Source organism: Gnatocerus cornutus, chromosome 3, assembly GCF_029298725.1.
Source record: "Gnatocerus cornutus isolate USDA-ARS CGAHR chromosome 3, icGnaCorn1.1, whole genome shotgun sequence".
Lineage (NCBI taxonomy): Eukaryota > Metazoa > Arthropoda > Insecta > Coleoptera > Tenebrionidae > Gnatocerus > Gnatocerus cornutus.
This window is the reverse complement of record NC_142235.1, coordinates 12,275,978-12,286,670: the sequence shown is the minus strand read 5'-3', so window position 1 is coordinate 12,286,670 and position 10,693 is coordinate 12,275,978. Positions and strand designations below refer to the sequence as shown.

At 41.5% G+C, this 10,693-nt stretch overlaps 3 protein-coding genes and 1 long non-coding RNA gene across 8 annotated transcripts; 3 read left to right on the top strand and 1 right to left on the bottom strand.

Moving 5' to 3' along the window:
- Positions 1-61: 61 nt before the first annotated feature.
- Positions 62-2,837, top strand: Chpf (Chondroitin polymerizing factor). The gene is made up of 5 exons (XM_088032989.1): positions 62-846; positions 893-1,197; positions 1,246-1,452; positions 1,644-2,442; positions 2,489-2,837. Exons 1-5 carry the CDS (start codon positions 231-233, stop codon positions 2,764-2,766), a joined length of 2,205 nt encoding a protein of 734 aa, XP_087889115.1. The 5' UTR covers positions 62-230; the 3' UTR covers positions 2,767-2,837.
- Positions 2,775-4,496, bottom strand: Eaf (ELL-associated factor). Of its 2 annotated transcripts, none has more exons than XM_088032997.1 (6): positions 4,402-4,496; positions 4,092-4,235; positions 3,951-4,043; positions 3,730-3,900; positions 3,263-3,497; positions 2,775-3,213 (listed from the first exon to the last, which is right to left on the bottom strand). In XM_088032997.1, the coding sequence occupies exons 2-6, from the start codon at positions 4,186-4,188 to the stop codon at positions 2,874-2,876; spliced, it is 936 nt and encodes a 311-aa protein (XP_087889123.1). In that variant the 5' UTR covers positions 4,189-4,235; positions 4,402-4,496; the 3' UTR covers positions 2,775-2,873. The 2 variants fall into 2 exon arrangements, with proteins under 2 accessions (XP_087889123.1, XP_087889122.1); XM_088032996.1 differs by having other exon boundaries at positions 4,317-4,427.
- Positions 4,497-4,743: 247 nt separating this feature from the next.
- Positions 4,744-8,547, top strand: dsh (Segment polarity protein dishevelled). 4 transcript variants are annotated; one of them, XM_088032992.1, is made up of 9 exons: positions 4,744-5,032; positions 5,190-5,259; positions 5,309-5,886; positions 5,935-6,063; positions 6,194-6,306; positions 6,355-6,465; positions 6,513-7,001; positions 7,888-8,079; positions 8,484-8,547. In XM_088032992.1, exons 1-9 carry the CDS (start codon positions 4,872-4,874, stop codon positions 8,498-8,500), a joined length of 1,860 nt encoding a protein of 619 aa, XP_087889118.1. In that variant the 5' UTR covers positions 4,744-4,871; the 3' UTR covers positions 8,501-8,547. The 4 variants fall into 4 exon arrangements, with proteins under 4 accessions (XP_087889118.1, XP_087889117.1, XP_087889116.1 ...); XM_088032991.1 differs by lacking the exon at positions 8,484-8,547 and adding an exon at positions 8,145-8,219; XM_088032993.1 differs by lacking the exon at positions 8,484-8,547 and having other exon boundaries at positions 4,774-5,032; positions 5,309-5,502; positions 5,554-5,886; positions 7,888-8,185.
- LOC148176962 (uncharacterized) lies at positions 8,380-9,145 on the top strand. The gene is made up of 2 exons (XR_015769825.1): positions 8,380-8,547; positions 8,626-9,145. It is a non-coding gene; the product is annotated as an uncharacterized LOC148176962 (long non-coding RNA).
- Positions 9,146-10,693: the final 1,548 nt, after the last annotated feature.

Below are 10,693 nucleotides of genomic sequence, written 5' to 3'. Positions count from 1 at the left end.
CCCTGCCTCATTGTGCAGTGTAGCCAACTGAAGTCCTTGATTTTACATTAGATTCCTGTAATACCGACCGCGTTAACCTAAAAATGTTCGAACTAAAGATCCAAACAACCTATTTTAAGTAGCCCGTCCCCCAAATCAACCACTTCTAAAACAGTGAAACGTCACGTGAGCCCTTACGGGCTCTTCTCAACCTCCAAACTTAAAATTGTAGTTGCAAACATAACCTCAAAATGTTGAAGGGGCTCAAAACATTCTTCGCCAGCAACATATACGTAGTAGTTGGAGTCATCATCGGCCTCTACTTGTCTTCTCTGATATCTGAATCATTAGACCCGGTGTGTGTCCCCAGTCATGAACCGCAGAGTGCCCCCGTTTATAAAATCGAACCCAAAATCAATCCCCCGAAGAAAACCAGTGCTTCCCCTAAGAAAACGAAGTTAGTGAGGCCTAGATACTACTCCACAGAGCTCGGAATTCGAGAGAAACTCTTTGTGGGGATCTTCAGCTCCGAAGACAAAGTCAATACTCAAGCGGTGCCTCTCAACAAGACAATCGGACGTCTGGTAGATCAGATCAAGTTTTTTATAACCGCGCAATACAAACTAAAGAGCAAGTTTAATTTGAGCGGGCTTGTAGGGTTTACAGATACGAGGGCGAAGTACCGACCCTTCCAAGTGCTCAAATATATAGGAGACAACTTTGGACAGGATTACGATTATTACTTCCTGGCGCACGACTACACGTTCATCAATGCGAGGCGTTTAAATGATATTGTGAAGAAGATCAGTGTGAGTATGGACGTGTATTTCGGGAGCCCCATCACGGACGGGTCGTACTGCAACTTAGGTGAGGTCCCAAAGGGGGCTGTCGTGGCACTGATCTCTTCTTGTAGACTCTGGAATCATTCTAAGCAACTCCGTGGTGAAGGCAATGAGGGAACACTTGGATTGGTGCGTAATGAACGCGATCTCCGAAGACCACAGCGAAAATATCGGAAGATGTGTCCATCACAGTATTGGTTTGACTTGTCAGGAGACAATCCAAGGCCAAACTTTGCAGTCGTTCAAATTGAAACACTTTGAACTCAAACAGCATTTTCTGGAGTTGTCTCAACGGGAGGAGTTCAACAAGGCTGTGACAGTGCACCCCATTTTAGAAGGGGAGAACTTTTATCTTCTCAATGCGTATTTTCTTAGAGTAAGCAACGTGAAGTCGAAATAGTTAGTACTTATAGTGCTGTTCCAGCAACGACTGGAGTTCATTAAAAAAGAAATCGACGTATTGTCTGAAGGTTTGACCGAAGTTTGGCCCCCGGGACAGAGACCGGGGGCGAAGCCCGCCACGCGATTCGACCTGCCGAGACAGTTTTACTTCAACATGACTCACATGTACTTCCCCGATGATTTCAGGAACGTTCGGCCACATACGAGCGCCGACTTGGAGGATATACAGGTAACAACGCCCCTGTAACCAATCACGGGCAATATTGGCGATCACCTGATCCGAGCAAGGCTCCAAATTGGTCATAGCTTGATATTGACACGCCCCTGTAACCAATGACGAGCAACAATCGGGGTCACCTGAGCCGAGCAAGCCTCGTGATTGGTCTGTGTTCAATTCTAACACGCCCATTTCCCTCCTAGTATGTGATCGACGAAGTTAAGCTAAAGTTCCACACTGAACATCCGGGGAAATACCAGTTCCGGCGGCTAGTCAACGGTTACCGCACCTTCGACTTGAGTCGCGGCATGGACTACACGCTCGATCTCGGCTTCCGGGATCTCAGCACCGGGAAAGAGGTCATCAGACGCTTTGAGGTCTGTAAACCCCTCGGGAAAGTGGAGTTCACACCGGTGCCCTACGTCACTGAGAATTCCCGAGTGACTATAATCCTTCCCGTTCAAGAAAACGAGATCGCGTTGGCGATGGAGTTCCTTCGGGGGTACTCGGCTACCATCATGGATCGTAAAGAGAAGACTTTTCTCATGTTGGCACTACTGTACCAAGCAGAGTCGAGTAATAAAGGAGAGACTGATGTGTTTGTTGAGATTAAGTCGTTTGCGACGAAAACGACGAGTAAATATAAGAACGAAGATGTGAAGATGGCGTGGGTGTCTATAAGGTTACCAACAGGGCCGACTATGTTAAAAATGGCGGAGAGCAAAGTCATGGATTTCGCGGTTGTGGACTTGGCACTCAAGAAAATCGGTCTGGATAGTCTGATATTAGTCCTAGACCCACACACGAATATTTCCGGGGACTTTCTTAACAGAGTCCGAATGAACACCATCTTAAATTTCCAGGTTTTTAGCCCCATTCCTTTCAGACAATACAACCCAAAAGTCTCCCAGACGACAAGTTTAGACATCAACAAAAATACTGGACACTTTGACAGGGAAGAATACAAGTATGTTTCGTTCTACAGCAGGGACTACGTCAATGGTAAAGTCTGGCGAGTGTCTGAAAGACTTCTAAAGCTCGATTTTAGTTCGCAAGCAGCACCAGAAGGTGTTACCGATCGTCAGAGTAGACAACGATATTACGGATGTTCTCAAGGACTACAAGAGCTTCAATGGGAGTATTTTTGAGATGTTCGTCAAGTTCGGGGGCGACCTCCACCCGATGCGCGCCACCGAAATGAGCTTGAAAGTCAAGTATTACGAAGCTCCGCCCGATTCAGGGCGGTGCAACCTCTTCATTGGTAGCTCCTCCCAATTGGGGCGTTTACTCCTATCATACCAAAGTCACATCCCCGAATTACAGTGACGCCCACGAAGATTGCAGTATGTATTTGTATCAATATCATACATAATATAATTCATGTAACAAATATTTAATTATCGTTTATACCTTATAAACATAGCCGTCCACAATCAATCCGAGTCCGATCCTGACTCTGACAAGCATAAATCTTCGTTTAACAAATGCGTAGATATTTTACTCGATGCAGTTCCGTTGCTATGGTGGCCGTTGGTTTTGCTGAATTTATTCACGATAGTTTTATCCGGATCCGAATCCGAATCGCTGTCACTACTCGAGGAAGAAGAGTCGCTGATTTCCCCCACTCTCGTTTCGTGGTCAGAGAGGGGGAGCATCAAATCCGTGGAGTTCGTTAGAGTGGTCGAGCTAGGCGGTGGGTGGGAACTTTGGGGCGTGTCGAAGTCATCGATGCCGATCATTGGCAAGCTCGCTAGAGTGCTCTGGTTGTGTGTTCTAAAACTCCACCTCAATAAAACGTCTCAACCAATCAGAAGCGACTTACTCGTTAGTGTGCGTATCCCTTTTGGGACTTTTGTGGTGGTTGGGTGAAGGGTAACTTGGACTCGCGTGTAAAGGCGAATGTTTTGGCACCAGGTGGGTGATAGGGCGGTCGGGGCGGCGACTTCCACTGGTTACTTTCGTCTTGTGGGAGATGCGCTGCCCAATTGGAGGCGTCTGCGATCGCGAGGAAAGTGCGGAGGTCGTACCCGACCTGTCATTGACTTGACCTAACCTCTCTGCGACAAAACCACGCAAATTTGATATACATTACAATGCTGGGAGCACTGCTTCCTATCATGTGACAGGGCTACCAACTGATTTTAAATTCCAAAGCCTGCTCAGACTTCAAACTCAAAAGTCTACTTGAGATTTCAAATTCCAAAGCCTTCTTAGACTTCAAAGTTCAAAGTCTAGTTAGACTTGACGTCAGGGTTACCATTGTGCGAGAGTAAAAGTAACTAGACTCACCTTGAGGCAGAGGCAATTTGGCAGACTCACTTCTTGTCTTTTTAACTTGAATATTACAACTTAACTTCTCTAAAGTAATCTCTCCTGTCGCTCTATCGATAATGAGCACACATTCTTTCTGGTAAGGCCGTTGCGAACCTTTGAATACTGTTTGGGGGACCCCTGCACCATCTAGAATCGCTCTTTATTTACCACCAGAGCCCCCTCAGCTCAGTACTTACCTAAATGAGGTACGGTAACTGTAACCTGATGATTACTGCCAACGTCAACGGTGGCGATTTTGTTCGTATCGACAGAAGCAGGCTTGAAATCGTCTGAAAAAAGCACCCCATCATTCCGAGCCTCTAACCTCAAAAACTTACATTTAATCGAGTGAAAACCGGTGGATTTCGGATTGGTAAAACTTTGGCCGATCTTGAGCTGCCTCACTTCACTGCCCAAACCCAATTTTTCTGCCATATTTCTGATTTTACTCCATGTCAGGTTTGGTTAGAATGGTGGAACGTCTGTAAAAAGGCCTTTGTAGGTTACAGGAAACGCAGGACTGACTGTGAGTGTTGGAACACAGTTCATGGAGGTACACGTACCAGAAATACGGACGGATCTCCCGAATTTCGCGAATTATTCCCTAACATATGAGCATACGTATTGAAAGGTAAAATATTGACCTACTTCTGACGGCGTTGACAGATGACAGTTCCCGTCCCAGGGTCGCCACTGTGACGGCTGGAAAATCACTATTGTTGCCTTAAAAACCGGTCCTTTATCTTAATTTTGGACCATTTCAAGAAGCGTGAAACCCCTCTGGGGGCTCAACGCCGCCACTATGAACCTTTATAACCAAAACTACATTTTTTGGGTTAAAATTAAGAAAATCGTCCCGTCGGTAATGCAGATCTCGACGTACCCATTAGCGTTTCTAGGCGATTTTCTCGATTTCTTGGCGATTTCCCGTGGAAAAACGGACTGAAATCGATTGTATAGTGTTGTGTGGGGGCTGTGGAGAGCGTAGGATCGGCCTGGGGGCGGCGGCGGTTGTTGCCCCCAGTTGGGTGGGGATGAGCAGTGATGTCGGCCATGTTGTGTTAAAGTGTTTTGCTCCTGTCAAACTGTGTGGTTTTTCGTGAAAATCTCGGGAAAACATGGATGAAACAAAAGTAATTTATCACATAGACGATGAGGAAACCCCATATTTAGTGAAAATCGCGATTTCCCCCGAAAAAGTGACCTTAGCTGACTTTAAAAATGTGTTAAATCGTCCCAATTACAAGTTCTTTTTCAAGTCGATGGACGATGATTTCGGGTAATTTTCACGTTGTTTTTTGTTTAGGACGTGTAGTTTGAGTGTTTTGTGTGGTTTTTTGATGGTTTTATGGGGGCCGATGGCCCACATCGTAAACACATCAATCTTGTTTTGACAGCTTGGATCATTAAAAATTTAACGATTCATTCATTTTCAGAGTTGTCAAAGAGGAAATTATCGACGATAGCGCACATTTGCCGTGTTTTAACGGCCGCGTAGTGAGCTGGGTACGTTTAATTGTCATTGTGGCCTCCATTTTCTACAAACTCGTTACAGCTCGTCTCAGCTGATGGCTCCAACCAGTCTGATGGGGGCTCCCAGTGCACCGACAGTGTCACCCACCAATCAGAACAACGTCTACCTCCTCAAGCCCCCGAATCCATCTGCACCGACACCGAAAGCATTATTAGCTCACGACAGGGTAGAAGACACCACAAATACTCATCACGAATCAACGGCCATCTTCCAAGGTACCCCAAAATTGCCACTTTACTTCTCAGTATTCACCCTCTCAATTCCAGAGTTTATGAGACTGCATCTATCGTCAGTTCTGACTTAGAGACCACAAGTTTTCAATCGGAGACAACGGGGCGACACACGGCGCTCTCAGAATGCTCAAGCGTCAGCAGACTGCACGTCGCGGGGCGAAAAAGGCCCCAAAGGCGGCGGAAACAACGAATGCAAGCCATGTCAAGGACGTCGTCATACTCAAGCATCACGGATTCAACGATGTCCTTGAACATTATAACAGTGACCTTGAACATGGACACGGTCAATTTTCTAGGGATTTCGATCGTAGGGCAAAGCAATAAGGGGGGCGACGGTGGGATTTACGTGGGCTCTATTATGAAAGGGTAAGTTGGGAAAACATTAGGGGAAAAGTATTAAAATGTGATTTTTAGAGGGGCTGTCGCTTTGGATGGACGGATAGAGCCCGGGGACATGATTCTACAAGTGAATGATGTTAATTTCGAGAATATGTCGAATGATGAGGCCGTTCGGGTCCTGAGAGAAGTGGTCCAGAAACCAGGGTAAAGAAATTTGACTATTTTCGTCGATCTTTGACATCAAAATTGTTGATTTTTGACTTTTTTGGTTTTCAATTTTTGACAGTTTTGTATTTTGGTTATTCTAAGTTTGACAGTTTTTTTCTCTCTATAGTGACGTTGCATTTTGCAGACCAATCAAGCTCGTCGTGGCCAAATGTTGGGACCCCAACCCCAAAGGCTACTTTACAATTCCCCGCACCGAGCCCGTTCGCCCCATCGATCCAGGTTCGTACTTCCCAATTGTCCACCTCTTTTCTAACTGTTTTTTTCTAGGGGCATGGGTGGCTCACACGGCAGCAGTACGAGGCGATCCAGTGGCGCGCCCCCCTAGCAGCTCCACCGTTTCCAGCACTAGCATTACCAGTACAATTCCTGCAAACGAACGTAAGTTAAAACTCTCACTAAGTGCAAATATAACACGTCCTTTGCAGGGTTTCCGGACTTGGAGGAGCCCCTTTCTGTGAACACCCCCATGGCCACCGTCGTCCAAGCAATGCAACGTCCTGACAGCGGTCTCGAAATTCGCGACAGGATGTGGCTAAAAATCACGATACCCAACGCCTTCATCGGAACAGATATGATCGATTGGTTGTTGACGCACGTCGAAGGCTTCCAGGAGCGTCGCGACGCGCGGAAATACGCGTCGCATTTGCTAAAGGCCGGGTTTATACGACACACGGTGAATAAGATCACGTTTTCGGAACAGTGCTATTATATCTTCGGTGATCTGTGTTCGGCGATGAGTAATTTGAAGATACAAGGGGATACGGATTCAGTGGGGCCCCTGCCCAACGTACCCAATTACATGCCGTACAGTGGGACGTATAATCCGTTGGAATACATGCCGATGCCGTTTTATACAGCCAGCGAGAATACAGTGTATGGGTACAATAGAGAGGAGTCGGTGCTGAGTGGAAGCGGTAAGTTATTTGCTTAAGAAGACTGGTCCCTCGAGCCGGATCTTAAAAATCAAATAAACGGAACAATCACTTCTATCGTACGTTGATAACATTCGTGTTGACTTTTTTTGATTGATTAGCACTTGTCATTCTAAATCTTGATAAAACCAGCTGCATTCATGTTGTAACAACACTTAAAATCGTTAATGAGTTACGTGTTATTTGTCGTTTCAACCACAAAAACAATTACGCAATCTTGCAATTACTGTTTTTACTGCTATTTTATGTGATTATTGTGGTGTGGGAGTTACATTACGTGATTTCGAGTGTATTTGATTTATCAGGGAATTGGGGAATTACTTTGCTCATGCAAATATTTTTTTAGTTTATCAGGTTGTTTCCGTGAAATTAAATATTTTGCGTTTATGTTATAATTCTAGACAGTCGCGTTGAATCATTTAATTGTTATTTGAAGAATATCAAACAAAAACAAAGATTATAAAGGCATGCACTATGATATTAAAATAGTTTTTTAAGTGGCAGGAGCTGATAATTTCGCACTTGAGACGGTTGTATGAACTTGACTTGGAAATATCAAGAGTGGCGTCGATGCGCTTGTAAAAATTGTGTTTTTGCTTTTTTGAGAAGAAATAATAGTCAAGCGGCCACATTTCTGGCAGTTGATGTTGGACTTTTTAAGAAGGTCCAGGATTTGTTGCTTTTTGACGTTTTTAAAAGTGGAAATTCAATATTTTTGGAACAAAATATCACAGTGTTATGTCATATTTGACAACTTTCATGTTTAAACGCCGCATGTAACAGTTTTCGCTCCATGTCAAGGCTGAAGCTGGAGTGGTGAATCCACTTGAGCCTGTTGTTCGAACTTGACACGTAAACATCCTTCCAGGTGGTTCATCAAACGGCTCCGACCACCTAAAAGACGCCGCCGCCGGCCAAAGCAGCGCCTCCGACAGCGACTTGACGTCGTTAGGCCCCCGTTCCGCCCTTCCCATGGCCACCGGCAACGGTAACGGTTCGTCGAACGGCTCGGACCAGAGCAGCGGGACGCAGGTCGCAGCCCAATCCAAAGACATTGCCGGTAGTAGACAATCATTTAAGATAGCTATGGGAAATCCTTGTGAGATGTTTGTTGATGTTATGTAGGTTGGTGGATGACCAAGAGAAAATTTGCAATTTTTGGTTAAGTAGAGTGTGTGATTTTTTTTTATTGAGTAGCGCTTGACTTGATTTAGAATCGTCTAATTCACTTGTTATGAGTTGCGCACAGCTTTGGAGTGTAAATAACCCTTTAGCTTTATATCGTAAATTATTTTTCTAGGATTTTATGGTAATGCTTACGATTGTATTTAAGTTGGAAGTGTAAATATAGTTTTTTAATATGAAGGTTGTTATTGTCCACCTGCATCGCATGACGCATGCACTCCACTCATTTGTTTCAGAATCATATTATGATTTTTTCACTAATTCATTATTTAATTTCAGTTTTAAGTTACCTCTAAGTGCAATATTAATAGCCACAAACACATTTTGCAATCATTTCGCCAAGGTAAGTTTTGTTCGGCATGCTAGCGCGCGGTTCTACCGTTGCGATGTTGTGTATACTATTTTTTCTTTTTGGTTTTAGATCAAACGGGGGTCGTCAGTTATCAATTTACTCAAACTTAAGAGCCCTTCCAAGTATACTGAACGTAATTTTATAACTGCTTTGTAAATGTATTCATGTACAGTTTATTTAGGGATTTTAGTGCGTTATGTGTAGGTTAGCACTCATTTCAAAAGATCATATTTATTTGGACGTTTTTCGTTCTTTCATGTTGTAACACTGCCATACTTAGGTGCTTCTGTATTATTATATGACATATTTATATCATTGTTAATTAAGAACTTTTTTTTTATTTTGTGATATATTTTTTTTTATTATAATAAAGATTTTATTATATCTCGATGCTATTACAGGGTACTTTGTTTTGGCATTTAGTACAACTAGCATAAGTTTACTCGTTATCAGTTTGTGTTATTTTTGTGGAGCATACAGGGAAAATGTAACCAGAAAAAATGCAACAAAAAAACTTTTGTGTGACTGAAAAATGTTATGAGATGTATTAAAAACATACCCGAAATAAATTTATGTCAACTGATAATAACACTATCTCTGCTCCTAGCATCGTATAAACATTTAATCAAGATAAGTCGACGACAATAACTAGTGATAACAGAAAGCTCTTAATTCTCATTGATTCTTTGGCAATTAGAACAAGTCGGGAGAAGCAAGAGGTTGGTTAGAGTGGGCTTTGTAAATATCTTCTTATCATATCACGTTCGCGGAAATTAGCAATTCTAATTATCTGAAAAACAGTGGCGTACGTGTTTCCGAATAAACTAAAATAGTTAATGGAAAAAATTGAAAGAAAGTAATACTGGAGAGTTTGGACAAGTAGGCTGTGGTAAGTTTTGACACAGTTTCGGGTAGCTCGATTTTTTATACATTTCACAATTTTTGGCATATTTTTAGTTATGCAGACTACTTAAAAAACTTGGTGTTGATTATTGTTTTTGGAAATTTAATATTGTGTTTCACATCTACATTTAAAGGAATCAACGGCAAAAAAAAATGTTGAAATTTTGGGGGATTTTTTTTGTCAAACTTTTTTCCTAATTATGTCTGTCCTAAAAATGGTAAAGTTAGAACAATCGTCTCGAGCATATGTTCTAAATCTTTGTTTTTAGATGCCCAATTTCTGATAATTCTTGGAATGTTGTTTTAATTTTTATCAATTTTTAAAATTACGTGAAATTTTGAGGCTAGAACTTGATTTTTCAATTTTTTTAATTCTGTGACAAGTTCAAAATTAAGTGATCCTTAGTTACCTTTAAATATCGAAGTCCTTTCCTAGTTATTATAACTGTTCTAAAAGTGGTACAAACTTGATAACATTTTTTCTAAAACGAATTATTCTGATTCTTTTTAACAATTTTTAAAAAGGATCTCGACTTTTGACAATTTTTAAAATGACTTGAAATTTTGGACATAAAACTGATGTTTCTAAGTTGTGAAAAACTGTCTTTGACAGTTTTTAATTCTGACAGGTACAAAATTTAGCTATGCATATTTTTTCGAAAAAAAAATGGATTTTCAATTTTTCACAAGTCACAATCATTTTTGACAATTTTGAAGGTTGTTTAAAATTTTTTGGACAATTGATGTTTTTGGAGTTTTGAAAATTTTGACAACAAAATTACGTGATTTTGGTAAAATGTCGAACTTATTTTCTAATCATGAATTCTAAAAGTAGCAAAATATAAAAGGAACTTGTCAACACTTTTTCAAAACTGAATGTTTTTGGACACTTAATAGGTATTGTGTTTGACATGTAGAATTAAAGGAATCAAGACAAAAGAAATTTGCTTTAAATTTTTGTAAGAATTTGTTTTTTTTTTCACAGATTTTGATTTTGACGATAAAATAAAGTGGCTAATTTTTGGCAAAATATCAAACTTCTTTCCCAATTCTGTCTATTCCAAAAATAGTAAAATTAGAACAATCGTCTTGGCATCTGTACTAAATCTCTGACAATTCTTGGAAAGTTTTTTTGATTTTTAACAATTTTTAAGATTACGTGAAATTTTGACAAAGAACTTGATTTATCTGAGTTTTGATTTTTTTTGAAAGTTTGTGATTTCGACTGACAATT